We start from the raw sequence: 19,919 nt of genomic DNA, 5'->3' as shown, positions 1-19,919 counted from the left end.
ACATTTAGTGTCTCTGAAACCCTGCTCTCACCACGTGTGAGGAAGGCGGGTTCCGCCAGGCGGTAGGTCAGTCGCCGCAGGCCCCTTCCCGCGCTGCCCGCGTCCCCCCCTAGCCTAGCGCCCCCGCGCGGGTGGCGAGGTGTCCGTTCGGGAGGGAGGGGGCGGTGCCAGGGTCTGTCCAGAGTCCGCCCCGCCCCCGCCTGACCCGGCCTGGGCAGGGTGCTGGGCGCGGCGGGCGGGGCTCGGGGCACGTGGGTGCCGGCGGCGGCGGCGGCGGGACGCGGGCGCGGGCACCGGAGCGGGGGCCTCGGCGCTGCTGGCGGCCGAGCGCCCCGCGGAGGTGAGGGGTGGGCTGCCCGGAGGGATCGGAGGAGGAGACAGGTCGGCAGGCGCGGATGCGGTGGCTGCCCACGCGGCGCTGGGCAGGCAGAGCCGTGGGCGCGTGGCGGTCCGAGTGGGGCACGGCTCCGAGCAGTGGGAGTGTGCCGGTGGGTCCGTGGTCGAACTTTGTCTCCGCCGTAGCGTCGATCTCCTCGAGCGCGATCCGATACCCCGGTGAGTGTGTGTCGGCCTCTTTGGGAAAGTCAGTGTCAGTGGGTGAGTGCGTGCGCCCCAGCGGGTCGAGTAGTTGAACCTGTGGGACTTGTTTGTGTGTGTGCTCTGGTGTGAGTGAGCGCCCCGAGGCGGGGGACCGCGGCCAGAGACCCGCGAGCCCCTGGAGCCCCGCCGAGCCTCCTCAAACCCGGGGCACTCCACCCCGCCCGGACCTGGTAAAACGGGGGGTGGGAGTGGGGGTGGGGGCTGGGACAGTGGCCTGGAAGGACAGTTAAGCCTCTGTCAGGAGGCTTTTAATCTGGCAGGCGGTGCCGTAGGAAGGGTCAGTTTGGAGAAAGGCAGTGCCCTCCCTCAGCTCCCCAACTGGGGGCTGTCGGTGGCAGGTTGCCCTACTTCCCCCCCCCCAGGAGCCAGACCCAAGGGCCAGGCCCAGCTGCGGATTAAAACTGCCAGTTTGGGGTCTGTGGGGCTGGTGGCAGCTGTTTCTTTCAGCCTGGCATCCTCAGCTTCCCTGGGCCTGCAGCCTGAGGTGCGTGGTTTGTTTGGGGAGCTAGACTGTGATAATGGGGAGCTTTTGAGGGCTAGGGTGGGGCCCTGGTAAAGTCTCAGTTATCTGTGTGTGTTGTAGTGGTTGGGAAGGAGATTCTTTAAGCAGACAGGCCCGCAAAAGCTCTCTGGAGACTCAGACCTATATTCCAATCCTGCCCTGGCCACTATGTGACCTTCTCTGAGCCTTAGTGGCTTCATCTGTAAAAGGGGGAAAACAAGAATATGGAACTTGAGGGCTGTCGAGTTCCTAATGTGTGGGTCATGTTCAGCACCAGTGTTCTCCTGGGTAGGCTCACTGCTTGGGGATGAGGGTGGGGTCAATCCCTGGAGGGAACTGCCTGAAACCCAAATCTCAACTATTCTCCTCCCTGGGCTAACAAGACCCAGCCTGAACCCCTTAGCCTGGGACTCAAGGCCTCCAAGAACTGCTTCTTGCCAACCTCTCCAGCCCCTCTCCTGCCTGACCCTTTACCCTCTAGTGATTACATGTAGTTATGCTACATACACGAGACAGTTTCTTGCTTTTGGACCGCGGCATATTCTATATACTCACTGCCTGAAATGCCCTCCTACCCTCATCTTCCTCAGTTGGAGAATTACCTAGCCTTGGGGCCCAGCTCAGATGCTCCCTCTTTGGGGAAGCCTTCCTTGATCCCACAGTTGGATTGGAGCATCTTCTGGCTCTTGAAAGTCCCAGGACTTACAGCCCTGGTTCCACCTTGGATGGTTATGGTCTCTGTCCCCCTCCTTCCCTCACCAGAGGTCTGGGGCCCCCTGGAGGACAGAAACTGGCCATCACTCATTTCTCTTTTGCCAGCACCCTGCACAGGGCTGAGCTGAACTGAGAGAGCACCAGCAGCCTCTATCCCCTGTTCCCTACCCCCAGCTTCCCCAGTGAAGGCATGTCTACAGTGGAGCTCCATGTCATCACAAAGAAGAGGAAACTAGAATCCGGTGATCAAGACAGGTGGCACAGGTTGTCAGAACAGTGTGTCCTGGAGGCATTACAGGACCCAGAGTGTACAAGCCGAAAACTTTGATTTCACTCTGTAGGTGATAGGGAGCCATGGAAGGTTTGTGAACAAGGAGGATTCATGGTCAAAGCAGCATTTCAGAAAGATCTCTCTGGCTGCAGGGTGGAGAATGGATTGAGTAGTGCTATACAAGGAGATCAGATATTGACACTAGAACCATCCAGGCATTACTTATACTCTGAGCTCTTGATCCCTTGGCCAAGGGTCTGGTCCCTCAGACCTTAGATGTTCCTGCTGAGGAATTTGGGGATACCTAGGGCTCTCCCTCCCCCAGTGGGAGCCAGGAGACCTGCAATTGATCTCATCCCAGCTCTTCCCCCAACTTGCCGGGTGACCTTGGGGGGGGGCCGTTCTTGCCCTGCCAGCCTCTAAAAGGAGGCCAGCACCACTAAGGTCCTGTGTTGAGAGTATGTTCCTGGGAGGCCCTGGCATGGAAGAATTCTCAATTTCCTCATTTTTCTGCCTTGGGATGCCCTGGGGTCTAGCCAGAGGAGTTGGAGGATCACAGTGGCTGACCTTCATAAATGGCTGCCAAGCTTGTGTTGCAGACTGAGGCTACGACCCCTCCATTCTTATTTTCTTCTTGCCCAGGATGCACAGGCCCTGAGGCTTCTGGATCTTCCAAGGACCAGCTAAAAGTATGAGAAATCACCAAGGTCTCATGGGTGAGTGCTTTGATTTGGCTTCTTTCCTGGCTATGGCCTTTAGAGAGGCCACTCTCCCCCTCTAGATTGTCAGTTGGCTATCTGTAAATTGGATCTGATGATCCTTGCCTCTTCAAATTCAAGGTTGCTATGACAATTCTTTTTTTTTTTTGTAATGTTTATTTTTGAGAGACAGTGTGCTTGAGTGGGAGAGGGCAGAGAGAGGCAGGGACAGAGGATCCGAAGTAGGCTCTGCACTGACAGCAGCAAGCCTGATGTGGGACTTGAAGCCAGGAACTGTGAGATCATGACCTGAGCCAAAGTCCAATGCTCAACTGACTGAGCCCCCCAGGTGCCCTGCTGTGACGCCTTAATTCTTAAGACAGTGGTCAGGAAAGGGCTTTGTAAACTGTGGAGTGCAATGCACAGGGAGAAGTGTGATACTCAGAGACTTTTAAAGAAATGCATTTTGAAGATATTAGAACAAGGGTGCAGTAACAAGGGATTGTGCTAGATATTGGAATTTTAACCACTGACTGCCTTCCTCTCCCTGTGTCCCCTCTGCAAAGACAGCTTACTAGTAACAATTTATAAAAGTCTCTCATTTTATCCTTTATCAATCCTATGAGGGAGGAATTGTTATCCCCATTTCGCTGATGAGGAAGTAGAGGCTCAGGGAGTTTCCTTCCCAAGATCACAGAGCTGAGGTGAAAGCTAGGGCTACCTGACCCAACTTACCTCTCTCTATTTAAGACAGAAGTTCCATCTGAGATTCAGAGCTCCATTCTCTGGCTTTCAGGGTGAAGGAAGTTTGAATATTGCCCTGAAAACATGACTTTAGGTTTTGCTTGTGGCCTGATTAGCCACATTGCTCACAGGACCAGAGAAGCCACGCATCCCTGGTGAAATCCTCTCTGACCTCTGTGCTCATCCTAGAGGTCAGGTGAAGGACTAGGCCAGCCTGCTTTCTCTCTCTGTCTGTATCATCCAGCACAGGTTGGGCACAGATCAGGTGCCAGCGAGTGTTTGAGAAATGAATGGCCTTGCGGAAATGGGTATATAGTCAAAGAGGAGGGCCTTACTCCCTGGAGAGCTACAGTTGATTCTTGAGCAGAGGAGTTCCTCCACTTCCCTGTTATAGAATCTCCTAGGCCTGAGTATTTCTGGTCCAGGGTGAGTGGCTAGAGTCCCTGATGGGAGTGTGGGTAGCCTGGGCCCTCTTGGGCAGCTGCTTCCTCCTTAGCCCTCCACCCTGGCACCCTGTCTAGGGCTTGGGCCCTAAAGCATGGGAGGAAGGCCTCCTTCAAGCTTCTTGGGGCCCACATGACCCTCTCTTTTCCCACCCCCTCAGGGGAGGCTCCTGGTGTTGCTCTGGCTTCCTGGTGAGTGCCCAGCTTCCTCAGTACCAGATGTGGGAGGAGGAATCTTGCTGTGGTGGAGCTGTGGGCCAGCAAGGATGTTCCCCAACTCACAGAAAATCCAGGGCCAAGGTATCAGTGCCTCTCACTGGACCATTTTATGTGTAGTCTCCTCCTTGGTCTTCTTCCCTTTAGACTCCCCTGTCCTATCTACTTTCTGTGGCATCATCTTTGTCAAGGTCAACTCTGAGTATGTCCTCCCCTGCTTAAGGCCTGCCATGGCACCCCATTGTCCTCAGGTTAGAAGCCAAGCACCTCAGCCTGGCATTCAAGCCTTTTCATGTGAGTGCCTCAGGTCCATACACATTCTGTGCCACCCACCCCTCCATTCCAGCCTCACATGACCCCCTGGCCACACTATCACACCACTGTGTCTTTGCACATGCTCTTTCTTCTGCCTTCAGTGCCCTCCTACCTTTGTTGTCCACCTGACAAACTCCTAATCTTTCATTAAGTCCCAGCTCAAATGACCTCTCCTCTGAGCAGCTTTCCCTGACTATCTCCCCAGGCTGGTTAGGGGTTCCTCTGGGCTCTATGGTTCCCGGGCTTCCCTTGGTCATGGCTTAATCACTCAAGTGGACTTCTTCCACGTCTGTGTCTTTCTCCCCGTCCAGACTGGAGCTCCTGACCAAGTCTGATCTGAGTCTGGGTTTGCAGTGTTCCTCTGAGGTTGAGCACAAGGGGATACTGGCAAGTGTTTGCTGAGACTTTATGGCTCCTGGGACAGTGATCTTTGATTATGTTACTCTGAGAGTGCAGACTCCTGTGGTTCTGAGAAGCTCACAACCAAAGGCTATGAAAAGCAGCAAGTGACAGAATTGAAGAAACACTTATCATTTACTCTCAGAACCAGAGGCTCTTAAATTGGACCATCAGAACCAATGAACTCAGAATTCTGGAAGCACCCAGAGTGAGAAAATCTCAGAATCACAGACCTACTTGTTCTACACTTTTGTCCTATTTTCTACCTTGGCTTCTCCATTCTTCCTTTTTCCTTCCGTGCTGGGCTCTTTCTACTTCTCTCCTGACCTGACCATAGCCCCTTCCAAGAGCCTTCCCTGCCTACTCTGCCCATGACTTCTGCCCCTCTGCCTGAGAAGGGTTTCTGTGTCTCTCAGCCAGGACAGGTAGATGCAGGCCCCCACATCAGAACAGAGCATGATTTGCTAGCCACATGGAGTACTACCTGTCCCCTTGTCTTACTCCTTCCTCAGGAGCTGTCTGGTGTGGTGATTCTCCCCATCTGATCAGTGAAGAACTCGAGGCTCAGAGAGGGAAGTTAACTTGACCAAGGTTGCACAGCATGGGTGGTTTGAAGTTGGAGCCTGAACCCAGGGTTCTTTCTTCTAGGTCTGGCTGGAGACATTTGGATGTGATAGGTCAGGGTGGAGTCCAGGGCACTGTGGTTCTCAACTGGTTCCATTTAGCAGTGTGTCTATAGCACTGTGCTGGGCTGAACCCTGCTGGGTCAGAGGAGGGACAGGTAGTTTGCAGTCCTGCTCTGGGGTGGGGGTGAAGGTGCTCAACCCTACACTGAATGTAATTAGAACACCAGACCTTGAGTAAGGCCCTTCCTTTTAAGGAGTCTCAGTTTCCTGGTCTGTAAGTGGGAGGCCAGCCTGGTTGATCTGAGACTCGTGCATGCATTCAGATGTTCTCTTAGTGCGTGGCCCCCACAGCCAGGATTCTAGGGGCTCCCTACAGGGTGAGAGTCTCCAAGAGGACTGGTGAACCCAAGGGCTTTCTGGAGGAGGCTGCAGAGGCTTCCCACTGCCACAGCACCTACTGATACTATCTGAGGTTACCCCCTCAGCTATTTCCCCAGACCAGCCCCAGTGCTGGTGGTGCAGAAAGCATATCAGGCAAGGCTGGGATCCTACTGGCCTTCAAGCCTGTGGAGGACATTTGGGAGGGGGTGAAAGATAACTTCCAGGATCTTTCCTGTCCTCCTATCCATCCCTGCCCTCTCTACTTCCCTCAAGCCACGGGGATGACTGTCAGTTCCTGAGACATACTATGTGATCGTTTGCCCTGGTTTTTGCTCACTCTACTCCTCTTCTGTTTCCATGCACCTGACTCTTGTCCATCTTCCAAAATGAAGGTCAGGTGTCCTCTCCTCCAGGAAGCCTTCCCTGACCACCCTACCCCCAGTTCCTATTAGGGACCCTCTTGGCTGCTTCAACCCAACCCTGGTGCCTCTGCTTCCTTCAGCCCTGATCACCCTGAATTATCATTGCCTTTTCTGGGTCTTCCCCTATCCTCCCCGACACCCACCACCTTGACAGTGAGCTCCTTGAGATTGCAGAAGGGTCCAACTCACCTTGGAGTCCCCAAGTGCCCTGAATGGGAACAGGCATAGTTATGGCAAACCTTTGGAAAGGGTGAATGAACTAAGGAGTATAGTTGGGTTTAGTTCCTTCGGCGGGGGCAGTCCTCGGACTGCCCTTCCTTCTGAGGATGGCCTTCAGGGTGGGAAACTTGACCTATAGTCAGTCTGGCTGTGACCTTGCTACTTTGCTCATAATTCCTGTGGCTTTCCTGCCCCTCTTGTCTTCCTGAAATACTCCCATCCTCCCTATCTTCACCACCTGCTGAAATCATATCTTTTTAAGTTATTTCATAAAATGAATAAATCATCTCCTTTAACTATCGCAACAACCTTATGCAGTGCATACCCTTCTTAGATTGTAAAGAAATTAAGATTTGGGTTATAGAGCTGAGACTTGTCCAAGTACCACAGATGGAAATGGCAGAACTGGGATTTCCCACCTGCCCAGTGCCCTCCCCTGTCCCTCGATGGCGTTCTGGGTCCAAGTCCTCTGTTTCCCCTCCCAGCACCCCACCCCCAGCAGAGGCAGGCTGCAAGGGTTTCCAGAGTGGTGATGCGTCATACTCCCCTGCTAGGCTGGACAGGGCCAGCCAGGTAGGCAGGTGAATGGGCAGTACATTCATTCTGGAGCTGCCCTAGTGGAGAAGCTGGAATGTTGTCCAACCACCCTGGAAATTCTGCAGTCAGCCTGGGAACTGCCTCACCCCCTCCTCATGGCTTTGAGTTAACCAGCCTGGGGCTACAAGGAGAAAGACCCAGCCCTTGGGGTAGGGGCGGAGCCAGGCAGAGGGGGCAAGTGGTCTGCCCCTAACTCACTGGTGACCGTGGGTGAGATCTGGGGCTACCGTTTCTGGCCTTAGTTTGTTGTTGTTGTTTTAATTGTAAAATGAATACAATAATCATCATGTCTGCTTCACAATGAGGAAATACCAGGAAGAGTAGATTCTAGCCCTGCCACTAGGGTGTTCCCTCTGGCAGAGAACTGACCAGACAGGCAGAGCCATGGGGCTCAAAGAGGGCTGGTCAGGAAGCTTCCCAGAGCAGAGGACCTAGGCTGAGGAGGGTAGGGGGTAGTGACCAGAGGCATGGCTCCTGCAGTCAGACAGATCAAGACTGCTCTGCAAGTTGCTAGCTTTGGGACCCTGGAGAGATTATTTAGCTTCTCTGAGCTTCTCAGGCTTAAATGAGAAGAGGTCTATAAAGCCAACTAATATGGAGCCTGACACAGAGCAGGCACTCAACTTTTGTTATAATATATATGTTGAAGATAAGGGAGGGTGTCCCTGAGTGAAGATATGATCATGGGACTGCTTTTGCTGTGCTTGGGACAGGAAGATGAGGCTGGAGGCAGAGAGGGAGAGTTGTCTAGAGGGGCGTCAGGGGCCAGGTCAGCCAGGGCCTTGAATGCCAGGCTCAAGAGCTTGGATGTTAGCCTGAGGGCAATAGGGAGCCATGGAAGGGTTTTGAGCTTAACAGTGTCTAGCCAGATTTGTGTTGTAGGAAGACCTGTGATTGCAGAATGGAAGATGGATAGGAGGGGAGGGGTGGAGGCAAGGAGATAAGTGAGCAGGCTGTGCAATGGTGTGGAGGAGAAACACAAGACTAAGGCTATGGGGTGGGGAAGAGTGGCATGTCTGAGCCACTGCACTGGTTCAACTGTCAGGTTCATTGGCGAGCATTGGGTTACACATGGGTGGGAAAGAGATATATTCTCAAGGATATATTAGAATTTTAAAGTGTGGAAGGATGGGTGGTAGAGATCCATCTCAGAAATAGGAGAATGGCTTTGAGAAAGTGCTGTGCTCCTCCTTAGTCTCTTGAGTGAAGGCATATCCTAAGGAGAAGACGGGGTGGAGTGGGGTGAAAGGTTAACCTCTTTCGTCACTGGACTCTGGAGCAGGTTGGCAAATGGCTACCAGCCCACTGCCCCACGTGAACCTGAGACTCCTGGGGCAAGGTGTGCTGGGAAAATAGTGGCCTAGGGGCATTCCCCAGTGCCACGCCTCCTTCCCATTCTTGCAGCCATCCTCCTCCTCTCCTCTTCCCACTTCTCTCAATGCTTGTACATTGCTTCCAGCCTGGAGACCTGGCTTCAACTGTCTCAGACACCCCCACCCCCACCCCAGTGCAGGGAAATGAAGCAGATGGAAAGAGGAAGGGAATGTTTTTTTTCCCCTCTGGTAAGTCTGGTTCTGGAGGATGCTGGGACTTGCACATACAGAGGGGTCCCTCCTCCATGTAACCATCCCCTCAGTGAAACCTTGTGCCTGGTGTGTGTGTGAGGGCCTGCCAGACAAGATAAAAACCAGGGCCAGAATTCAGAAGGCCTGCATTCCAATCTTGGCTCTGTCCCTGACTTATGGTGAGGCCTTGTGACAGGGCCTCAGTTTTCTCCTCTGTCAAATGGGAGTTTAGTGCAGGTGATTTCTAAAGGCTGTTCTAGTCCCTGTCTAGAACAGTGTGTGTGTGTGTGTGTGTGTGCACATGCTGTGTATACATCTGAATGTGACTGTGTATGTCTCCATGTATCTGGATATTTGTGTATGTCCATGCCTGTGTGTGTTCATGTGTGTTTACAGCATCTGTGGAGGAATGATTAGAGGTGGGACAGGGGAGGGGGTGTGTTCCAGGTAGAGACATAGCTTGAACAAAAAACCGTATGGGCGGAAGTACTATTGAGTGGATACTGGGCAAGGAGGGTGTTGACTGTTTCCTATTCTAGGGACTGAAGCATAGACCAGGACAGAGGGAGGGGCATTGGAGGCTCAGCTCAGCTCAGCTCTGCAGGATGTGAGGGAGACCTTTCCCAGCAGAGCCACACTCCTGTGAAAGGGGGTGCCTGGGGAAGGAGGCTGGGAACAACCATCCCTGGAACATGTGAGCTGAGGGTAGACAGCCAGGGCGTGTGGGTGGGCAGAGGGCACCCCTCCTGGGACAGGCAAACACACCAGTGCTTGCCTCTTTTGGACCAAGGTTGAAGCATAGGAGGCAGGCCTGGGAGGGCTCTGCCTGGCTGACTTCCTATGACCTGGAACCCAAGAGCCCATGCTGTCTCCACCTCCCACAGAGCCCGCAGCACTGCCTGCCCTGAGAAGTGCTGGAAGCTGGGTTTATCCCCAGGCCGAAGGACCTGTTTTTCCTGTTTCCTGAAGAATTCCCTGCATCCTGGTCCAGGCCTATGCATTCATGAATGAGAAACCTGAGTGGGCTCTGAACATCCTGACTGTGAGAGCAGGGGCTGGTCAGGTATGGACATGGGAGGGCAGGGTCCACTGGCTGGGAGGCTCACTTGTGCATGTGTATATGCTGGATCAGGGTTCGATCCAGGGGATCCCCACCCTGCTCACTCATCCCAGGCTCTGATGAATTCAGGCTTCAGAGCCGGGGAGTCCTGGTGTCAAACCCATTTTTTCCAACTCCTGGCAGTGTGATCTTGAACAAATAGCTTAACCTCTATGGCAGTATCTCCTGAGGAGTGAGGGTGGGGGGGTGCTGCATGGACGCTGTTCAGCCCAGGTTTGGCCCCTACAAAGTGAGGTGTTGGGGGTAGGGGGCACCAGGACCAGAAGCTCCTGACTCAGACTGACCCATGACTTGAGCCAGAGATGAGCAAGATAAAAGAATGTGCTTGATTCAGACAGCTGACCCACCTCCAGAATGCCTAGGTCCAGTTCCCCTCTCCTGGCGTTTCCCTGGCCTGTCCAGAGAAGGGCAGGGCTCTTGAAAGAGAGGAAGTCCAGAGGCCTGTCTAGGGCAGGAGCAGGCCCAGGTGTGCCGGTCCCCAGGAGTGCTCCCCAGGAGGCCACCTGGGGTCAGCAGCTGAGAAATCTTTAAGCGTCAGGACAACTCTGGGAGGCCCTCAGAGGAATAAGGGAAAGGAGAGCAACTGCCATGAGGCTCAGCCTCCTCTGGACTCCCATATCCTCTTGTGCTTGATTGTTTCATTCATTCATTCATTCATTCATTCATTCATTCTTCCACTCATGTCATACCTGCTTTGGAGCAGGCCTCTTGCTGGATGGTAGGGACAGAGAAAAGAATCAGATGGACCAAGACTTCTAGAAGCACCTAGAATGTTTTGGGGTTTCTAGAGGGTGGAAACACAAATTCCCAACAGGGTGTGAGGAGTGTCTGGGGTGGTAGAGTGCGAGAGCTTCAGAGATGAGGTGACCCTTGAGAAGAGCCTTGAGGGATGGCCATGATGGAGTACAGTGTGAATGGGTTTTGGAAGGGCTGTCCAGGCAGAAAGAATAGCATGAGCAAAGGCAGGGAAGGCTGGCAGGGCACTTAAAAGGGGCAGAGCCAGCCAGAACCGGGCACAGAGGGGCTGGCAAGTGGTGTTGGACAAAGATGGGAGCTAGTCTTGGGGCGCCTGGGTGGCGCAGTCGGTTAAGCGTCCGACTTCAGCCAGGTCGCGATCTCGCGGTCCGTGAGTTCGAGCCCCGCGTCGGGCTCTGGGCTGATGGCTCAGAGCCTGGAGCCTGTTTCCGATTCTGTGTCTCCCTCTCTCTCTGCCCCTCCCCCGTTCATACTCTGTCTCTCTCTGTCCCAAAAATAAATAAACGTTGAAAAAAAAAAAAAAAAAAAAGATGGGAGCTAGTCTCTAGGGTGAGAGACCCTGGGGAGAGACCCCAAGGGTATGGGAGGTAAGGAGAGGTAGAGGAGAGGGCTGAGAGAGAGGGTTAAGGAGTCAGCTGTCTTCATAAGCAGGGGCCGGAGGTGGGGGGGCAGGAAAGATGTACTCACAGGTTGATGGGCCAGCCTCTCCTGCCAGGGAGAGGGCAGGCAGGGTCAGTCTGGAAGGGGGCCATGACAATGGAGTCCCCAGCTGGCCTGGGAGGGTGGAGGCCAGGATGTCTTAAAACAGGTGGAAAGGACAGCTTCCTCGCTTCAGGAGAAAGTTAGGGAAGTCTCCCCCACTCTCACCAGCATCAGAGATTCCACCCTTGATGATTAGAAAGAAACTCTGTGTAGAGATGTGGACTATGGCTGGAGGGGTGGAGGGTGGGGGAGGGCCATCATGACCCAGAGGAGAGACCTGCCAGGCCTAGGCACTGGGGCAGGAGCAGAGCAGCAGTGTGGAGGGGGACTGGGTGTCTGTGCTTCCCCTGTCTTCAGTGGGCAGAGCGTCTCATGGGGATTTAGGACTCCAGTTCTCTAAGGCTGGGGGATTCAGTCCACAAGAGGTCTGAGCCTCAGGGGGGCAGGAAATGCTTGATGTCACCTGGGGTTTTGTGGCACAGCGGGACACCCCAACCCAGTGTCCCCACGGGGGAGGGAATGTGGCCTCTCCACAGCTCCTCAGTCTCACTCAGGCCTCCATGCTCCTCCTGTAGCTGCTGGGAGCCAGCAACTCCCAGCCCACCTCCCAAAGTGCTGGATCTGGTGGTCCTGGGCTTTGCCCTTCCCCACGTCCCATGACACCCCTCAGGGCACCCCACATTTACCATGTCTGACAACGAGTGCCCCTCTCCCCATACCTGCTCCTCCCCCAACCCCTGAGCCAGACACCCTGCCCCTCTTCAACCCAAACTCCCTCTGGGCCAGACTCTCTGGCCTTCTTCCCTAACCCCTCCACATCTCTCCCCTCACAAGGTCCCCAGGCCTGGCCCTGGCTTAGGCTTTAGCACCAGTCCCCTGGCCCACCGCACTCACCTGCTGCACAGCCTCCAGTGAAGACCTTCTATCGCTCCTCCACTGGTGGAGAGCTTCCTGCAGATTTCAGGAAAAGGCCACATCTGGGCTGAGCCTTATACCACCACAACGTACCTACTATGTGCCAGGCACTGCTCCAAACATTTCACACAAATTACTCAATCGTCACAGCAGTTGTATGATGTAGGTTCTATTAATCGCCTCATTTTACAGATGAGGAAACAAAGGTGGTCTGGAGTTTGTTGCACTGAAGGATAAAAAGTTGTAATTCCAACAGGTGGAGACAAGGGGTGTGAATGGATTCCAGGTTGAAGAAGCACTATGAACTAGGGCTGGGAGGGAGAGTGTTGGGTGCATTCAGGAAACTGCAGGTCACAGAGGATGGGGCTGGTGAGGCTGACAGAGGCTGGGTTATGAAACCATCCCATACCAGACTGAGGAGGAGTGGGGTTTTCTCCTGAGAATAGGCAGGAGTCACAGAGGGTTTCGAACAAGGGAATGACTTTGTCTTCAAGAAGGCCCCCTGGATTGGGGGAACTGAGGCTAGAGGCAGGGAGGCGGATGCAGTGGCTCTGGCAGCAAGGGTAGAGGCAACGCGGGGCTGCATGGAGAAGGGGTGGGATGCAGGAGACGCTTGAGGGTCGGGTCCTCAGTCCTGGCTCGGGGCAAGAGGGGTCCTACGAGCTTGGCCCTGCCAGAGTTCCCCATGGCAGGGGGAGCTGCCCCTGCTCAACTTGGCACCACACAGCCTCCCTGCCTGCTCACCCTGGACCAGCCCTGGTTCCTTGGGGAGGAACCTGTGTCTGTGAGAGGCAGGTGCATGCTCTTGGTTGCACTTCTGCTGACACCAGGAGACAGGGAAGATTCTGGGGTGCGGGAAAAGGGTTTGGGGAGAGAAGGGAAACTGAGAGACCTATGTGTCTCTCGGCCCCCTAGTGTCAACCTCAGGGGCCCTGAACTACTACTGGGAGGCCAGGCTGGGCAGGAAGCTCATGGTCTAAGGGAGTGGATGTCACTGGCCCTCTAGAATCTCCAAGCCTCAGCCTCTCAGGACCTCAGTTCCAAGATGAAGGGAATTGTACCACCCCAGATACCTAGGATGGGGAGGACTCACATGTCATCTGCCCCCTCTGTCCTCCCAGACACACCCACACACAGGACACAAGCCTTTCTGCAGACTCTGCTGGAAGAGACGCTGGCATGCCCCCAGAACAAGGAGTTCACTACCTCCTTCCTACAGCCCCTTCCACTGTGGGATGCACCCGGATGAGTCGTAGCCATCCCTAACCATATGACCTTAGCCAAATTACTTGAATGATCTCAGCCTCTTTATTGGAAAACTGGGCATGATAACCTGGTTCCCAGAAACATACTATAAAGATGAAATGAAGTAACACTTTAAAGCATCCACGGTAGTGAGGTTTGAAAAAATAGCAGCTCCCCGGCCCCTTCCCACTGTTAGAAAGTTATTCTTCATGTTTGTCCCAAACCTGCCTACCTGCTACGATTTCCAGCCTGACGCTGGGAACTTTGGCCACATCTTTGCCCTCCAGCCTGGTCTCTCTGTCCCCTGCTCCCCGCTGAGAGAGAGCTCTTACTGGTCACATTGGTGGGGACAAAGAGATGACGAAGATGGACAGTCTGTGCTCCAGGTACTTACTCTGTGGGCAGTCAGGCCCCATGGGTACATATGCCCACTAGGAATAAGGCAAGAGACCATCAAGATAGTGGTGGTGTGTGAAGAGAAGCTGGGTAGGTATGAGGGAAGCTGAATTTTCCCCACAAAAGAAGTCCCTCTCTGCTCCCATTCTCACCTCTGGCCCAGACTTCCCTGGCATCTTCAGAAGGGTCACTGTCCCATCTGGTAGCCTCATGGGCCGGGGAGCAGGGCTGCTGTTTACAAGTGCCGAAAGTGCCAGAATATAAGAGTACCTAAAAACTATTTGCTGGGAGGTTAATGAATGACTAGAGGGGGAGACCCTTGGAAATACTCCCTCAAATACCAAAATACCAGGCATGGGGCCAGAAAGCCTCTCAGAGGGCAGAAAGATGAGCTAAGGGAAAGAGCTTTCTAATACTTCCAGCAAGGTAGAGGCTGCCCACTGGCCAGTGAGCGCTGGGTGTGAGGTGGAGCCAGCCAGCCTGATAGCCCCCTTTCTGTGAATCTGAGACGACACTGCTCTGGGACCCCCTGATCCTCAGATGCTAGAGCTCAGGATCCTCGATCTAGAACTCTGTGCTCCTGAGGTTCTACAGCAGGGTTGCCAGTCTTAAACAATCACACAAAAACAAAAAACAGGGGCGCCTGGGTGGCTCAGTCGGTTGAGCGACCGACTTCGGCTCAGGTCATGATCTCACGGTCCATGAATTCAAGCCCCACGTCGGGCTCTGTGCTGACAGCTCGGAGCCTGGAGTCTGCTTCTGATTCTGTGTCTCCCTCTCTCTCTCCCCTCCCCCACTCATGTTCTGTCTCTCTCTGTCTCAGAAATAAACATTTAAAAAAAAAAAACACAAAAAACACAAAAAACAAACCCAGGGGTAACTATTTTAGGCTTTGGGGAATATACGGTCTTTGTTGCAACTCTTCAACTCTTTATAAATAAGACGGGTATGATTGTGTTCCAATCAAGCTTTTTTTTTTTTTTTTTTTACAGAAACAGACTGGTGGACTGCATCTGGCCCTCAGGATGTAGTGTGCCTGCCCCTGTTGTGAAGTTTTAAAGGTGTGTGGCCACGATACTCCTAGACCTCATGCATCCTCGAAGTTCCGGGGTTCCGAGGTTCTGGGCCCTCTGGGTCCAGGGAGGAAGCCAGGTCAGGTGGCCGCAAAGGCCTTGACTGTGGTGGGGCAGACCTTAACCAAGGGAATCTATGGGTGCTTGGGGTCCCTCATGGCCCCGGTCAGGTGGGTGTGTCAGGCCTCCCCACTGAGCCCTGGTTGTGACCCTCGTGGCTGTTCTCCCCACCACCCCTTCCCTTCAGGGCAATGGCCACAGGCCCGGGCCACTGGAACAGCACCGACAATGACACCTGGGGTGGGGACGAGCTGGGCTACAAGTGCCGCTTCAATGAGGACTTCAAGTACGTGCTGCTGCCTGTGTCCTACGGTGTGGTGTGTGTGCTCGGGCTGTGTCTCAACGCCGTGGCGCTCTACATCTTCCTGTGCCGCCTCAAGACCTGGAACGCGTCCACCACGTACATGTTCCACCTGGCCGTGTCCGATGCGCTGTACGCAGCCTCCCTGCCGCTGCTGGTCTATTACTATGCCCACGGGGACCACTGGCCATTCAGCATAGTGCTCTGCAAGCTGGTGCGCTTCCTCTTCTACACCAACCTTTACTGCAGCATCCTCTTCCTCACGTGCATCAGCGTGCACCGATGCCTGGGGGTCTTGCGCCCGCTGCGCTCGCTGCGCTGGGGCCGGGCCCGCTATGCCCGCCGGGTGGCAGCTGCCGTGTGGGTGCTGGTGCTGGCTTGCCAGTCACCCGTGCTCTACTTCGTCACCACCAGCGCGCGTGGCGGCCGCATTACCTGCCACGACACCTCAGCACCCGAGCTCTTCAGCCAGTTCGTGGCCTACAGCTCTGTCATGCTGGGCCTGCTCTTCGCGGTGCCCTTTGCCGTCATCTTGGTCTGTTATGTGCTCATGGCTCGGCGGCTGTTGAAGCCAGCCTACGGGACCTCGGGAGGCCTGCCGCGGGCCAAGCGCAAGTCGGTGCGCACCATTGCCGTGGTGCTGGCTGTCTTCGCCCTCTGCTTCCTGCCTTTCCACGTCACCCGCACCCTCTACTACTCCTTCCGCTCCCTGGACCTCAGCTGCCACACCCTCAATGCCATCAACATGGCTTACAAGATCACCCGGCCGCTGGCCAGTGCCAACAGTTGCCTTGACCCCGTGCTCTACTTCCTGGCTGGGCAGAGGCTTGTGCGCTTTGCCCGAGATGCCAAGCCACCCACAGACCCCACTGCTACTACCCCAGCTCGCCGCAGACGGGGCCTGCACAGGTTGGACAGGACTGACGTCAAGAGGACAAAAGATGTGTCGAGCAGCAGTGAGGACTCTAGGCGGACAGAGTCCATGGCAGCTGGTGGTGAGAACACTAAGGACATCCGGCTGTAGGACCTGAACCCCTGGCGCCTGTGCAAGTTAATATTGGGGGTGGGGGGAGTGGGGAGGCTGTGGGGACTAGGATTTCTTCCATTGGGATAGTCTCCCTAGATATGCCCCATGAGTGACTCATGCCTGATGGTCAAGGGAGCCGTGACCTCAACGCTCTGTCATTTGGCAGAATGTTCTCTGCAGTCCAGAGATCTTAACAGTGCCTACAACCCCAGTCACCATTTGTATGTGTGAGTTGGGGAATAAGGCTTCGTGAAAGGCACGGGTAAGGGGCCGATGCTGCCCCTGGCCTGACTCCCACATAATTAGCTGTCTGTGCCCAGCAAGGTATCTAGGCTGGAGCCCAGCCTGATCCAGTCAAATGGAGAAACAGACGCAGAGAAGAAAGTGACTTACCAAGGTCACATAGTCTGGGCCTGAGCTACCTGGGAGGGGTGGAGTTTCAGGGTGATTGGAGGACCCTGGTAAGGAGCCAGAGCTGAGCCGGAGCTTCCCACGGAGCGGTCAAGCGCAGGTCTAGATGCCACAGTGGACACACCTCTGAGGAGCATCCCCATCCCTAGAGGTGACTGTAACATCTGGGAGCTGATGTCATAAACTCATCTGGAGGCTTCCCGGGCCTGGGAGCCAGTTTGAGGCTGCAACTTCTACCGAAGGTGTTGTTGCCTGCCGTGTTGTGCCCTATTGTGTGGTTTGAGGATGAGGATACAGTCTAAGAAGCTCTTACCATCCACACTGGAGTTCTTTCTCCAACCTCTACTCTTCTGCCACCTGCCTTCCCACTAGCTGCCTCAGTGGTAGTCTCACATCAGGGATCCCCTTTCCAGACCTCTTTCCAGGTCATCCCTCACTTTCGAGCCAAGTGGCTTTGGTGCCTGGCTCTGCTGAGTGCAGATAGGAGTCAGATGGGGTCCTGTCCTTGGGATCCCCCAGTTTAGGGATTAATGGCCATGAACAGTCATGTGCTGGTAAATGTGAAACCATCTAACTGGCTTTCCAGGGGGTGAGGGGAACCCCTTATCTGTAGCATTGCTAATTGCCATGGTGCAGACACTCCTGCCTTGGCCAATTTCAGACCAGTAATGTGATGTCAGCCTCCTCGCAAAATTCCTGAAAATTTAACAATTGGCTCTTGCAAGCAGGTCCAACATGCTCCATCGCACCACTGGATAATGCTGAGTGATTGGAGGTGTGGACCAGCATGTGAGAGAGGCTTCCTGGGACACACTCCTGAACTGTAGCTTCTGAGAAAAGCAGTTTATCGGAGAAGAACATCCAGGTGCAGGGTACATCTGGGCAAAGACATGGGGGCAGGAAAGCAGGGTATGCAGGAAGTGGAAGCAGGCTGGGCAGCCGGTGCTCAGTCTCAAGGCAGGAATGAGGCTGGGAGTGGGTCACCAGGCCAGCAAGTCAGGGCTCCTTCCTTGCCTTTACCCGAGGTCTCCTTTGCACTGGGGCTAAGTATGGGAGAGATTCGCTTCTCTTCCTGTCCCATCCTCTGCCTCCTGGGAAAATCCTGCTATATGGCATAATAGTTGGTGCTCAGACTGGCTCAGGGTGAGGTAGATCTTTCTCACCTGTGACAGATTCTAGATCCAGCCAGGACCACTGTGGAGGTTTGTGGAGCTGAGCTGGACAGGGACCAGCTCAGCCTTGGGGCAAAGCTAACAGGTCTCATTTTTTTTTAATATTTTATTTATTTTTGAGAGAGCACAAGCAGGGGAAGGGCAGAGAGAGAGGGACAGAGGATCCAAAGTAGGCTCCGTGCTGACAACGAGCCCAATGTGGAGCTCGAACGCACGAACCACCAGATCATGGCCTGAGCCCAAGTCAGACACTCAACCGACTGAGCCACCCAGGAGCCCCTGACAGGTCTCATTCTTAATCTCAAACATAAAGACCTACTCCCTCTCCCTCGGGGAGACCCCCTTTCCCTATAGGCCCACTCTGCCTGAGAGAAGATTCTTCCCTTCACTCCACGTCTTCCTGTCTCCTGTGACCTCTTCACCCTTTCCACTCTGTCAGAACGAGGCACTCCCAGGGGTTGCTCTATTTAGAATCTAGTTCCACACAGCTCCTTCATGCAACAGGGACCCATCACAAGCCATGACCCAACCAATTACTCTGCATTGTGCAACGTGGGTGTCCTGTTCAAAGTAATGTGAAATGCTCACCTCCCACATTCTAGGTTCTATATTTCTGTTCATATAACCAGAGTCCCTATGAGTTTTTTTGTGACTGCTTCTTACAGACTGACCTTGAGCCAACCTTTCCTGCAGTCCCAAGCCTATCTCCTTCCTACCAGCTGCTGCTGAGGCTGAACCCCATTCTAGTTTATAGGAAGCCCCTACCCAGGTAAGATTACACCCAAAGGTGTAAATGCTGGGCTCTGATTCCCTCAGCCCTGCTTAGACCAGAGGCAGGAGGTTATACATCACGATTTGGGGGCTCCTGAGTGTGCATCTGTGGTTGGGGGTAGGGCAGTGGCCACCACAGGCCCAAGTTCCCTTAGTCCCCATTCCTTTTGTGTCCTGCCTACCTACCCTACCAGCAGCTTCCCTGGAGACCCTGAGAACCCAGGGCCCTGCAGCACGTGGAACCAACACCACGGCATAGCACCAGGAAGCCTTCCTCGAATCAGCTGCCTGTACATTTCCAAGGACATAGGACCTAGGGGAAAGGAGGGCCATATTCACCTTCTAATCCAGTGGCAGACACTGGTGGGGTGGGGAATGGAGACCCTAAGGGAACCAGGGACAGGCCAGGGTCTTGCCCCTGGACCCCAGTCAGATTGCCTGACCCCTCAACGTGGACGTCTGGCCCTGCTGCTAGGCCTTCACCTAGTGGGTGAGGTTCCTGGCCCTCCCGCCTTGTGCTATTTTCAGCCCACGTAAGAACAGGATTTTCCACTCCCAGCCCCAGACCATTGTCCAGTAGTGACGTGGGGGGACCTGCCCACTCTCAAAATATCTCCTCTTACTCTCTGGGCCTCCCTGCCACCTCCCAACCACCCCACCTCCTCACCCTGACATCACTTCCTGGGGCTGTTGACTCTTGAAGGCCACTGTGAAAGGGCACAGCCACCTGACAGGGACCCCAGGGATTATCCAGCCCAGCTGTAGAGTTGAGAGGGGCGGGGCCTTGCCCAAGGTCACTCAGCAGGTCAGTGTGGCGCCTGGATGTGTGCCAGGGGCTCAGGCTGTCCCTGCTGGTCTGTTCCCTTTAGTATAGGTCGGTGCCTTTGTGGGATTCCTGCCATCACCCACAGTCCCCCAGCCCTTCCCACCCTGGTGGACGGAACTGGTGGATGGAGCTGTGGCACTGAGGCCAGGGACATAGGACAGGAGTGGGGGGCAATAGCAATAGGTGGGGGGAAGAGCAAAGGCCTGCTGTCCTGCCTGCAGCAACTATGCTCAATGAGCTCAGTGCATCTAGGGCAGGGGCCCTGGCACACAGCGGGTCTCTGCCCTGGGTGGCTGGTGTCTCAGGGCCCAGGAGAAGTTAGGCCACCAGAGCTGCCCCTCTGCCACCACTCTTGTCACGGCAGGTTTGGGCTGCTCTGTTCCAGCACATGAGGATGGGAACTCCTGTACTAACCCATGTCCCAGGCACTGT

General features: G+C 54.7%; 1 protein-coding gene across 7 annotated transcripts; it reads left to right on the top strand.

The window, feature by feature from the left end:
- The first annotated feature begins 252 nt into the window (after positions 1 to 252).
- On the top strand, positions 253 to 17,392 carry P2RY2 (purinergic receptor P2Y2). 7 transcript variants are annotated; one of them, XM_045484102.1, is made up of 4 exons: positions 253 to 555; positions 9,597 to 9,775; positions 14,839 to 14,907; positions 15,167 to 17,392. In XM_045484102.1, the coding sequence occupies exon 4, from the start codon at positions 15,171 to 15,173 to the stop codon at positions 16,302 to 16,304; it is 1,134 nt and encodes a 377-aa protein (XP_045340058.1). In that variant the 5' UTR covers positions 253 to 555; positions 9,597 to 9,775; positions 14,839 to 14,907; positions 15,167 to 15,170; the 3' UTR covers positions 16,305 to 17,392. The 7 variants fall into 7 exon arrangements, with proteins under 7 accessions (XP_045340058.1, XP_045340060.1, XP_045340059.1 ...); XM_045484104.1 differs by having other exon boundaries at positions 14,839 to 14,998; XM_045484103.1 differs by lacking the exon at positions 9,597 to 9,775 and adding an exon at positions 2,730 to 2,803.
- The last annotated feature ends 2,527 nt before the right edge of the window (positions 17,393 to 19,919 follow it).

Source organism: Leopardus geoffroyi, chromosome D1 (genome assembly GCF_018350155.1).
Source record: "Leopardus geoffroyi isolate Oge1 chromosome D1, O.geoffroyi_Oge1_pat1.0, whole genome shotgun sequence".
Classification (NCBI taxonomy): Eukaryota; Metazoa; Chordata; class Mammalia; order Carnivora; family Felidae; genus Leopardus; species Leopardus geoffroyi.
This window is presented reverse-complemented; position numbering and strand designations above follow the sequence as displayed.

What these genes read in the sequence shown, in the direction of transcription:
- P2RY2 (XM_045484105.1), top strand. Translation starts at nt 15,171, where the DNA reads ATGGCCACAGGCCCGGGCCACTGGAACAGCACCGACAATGACACCTGG.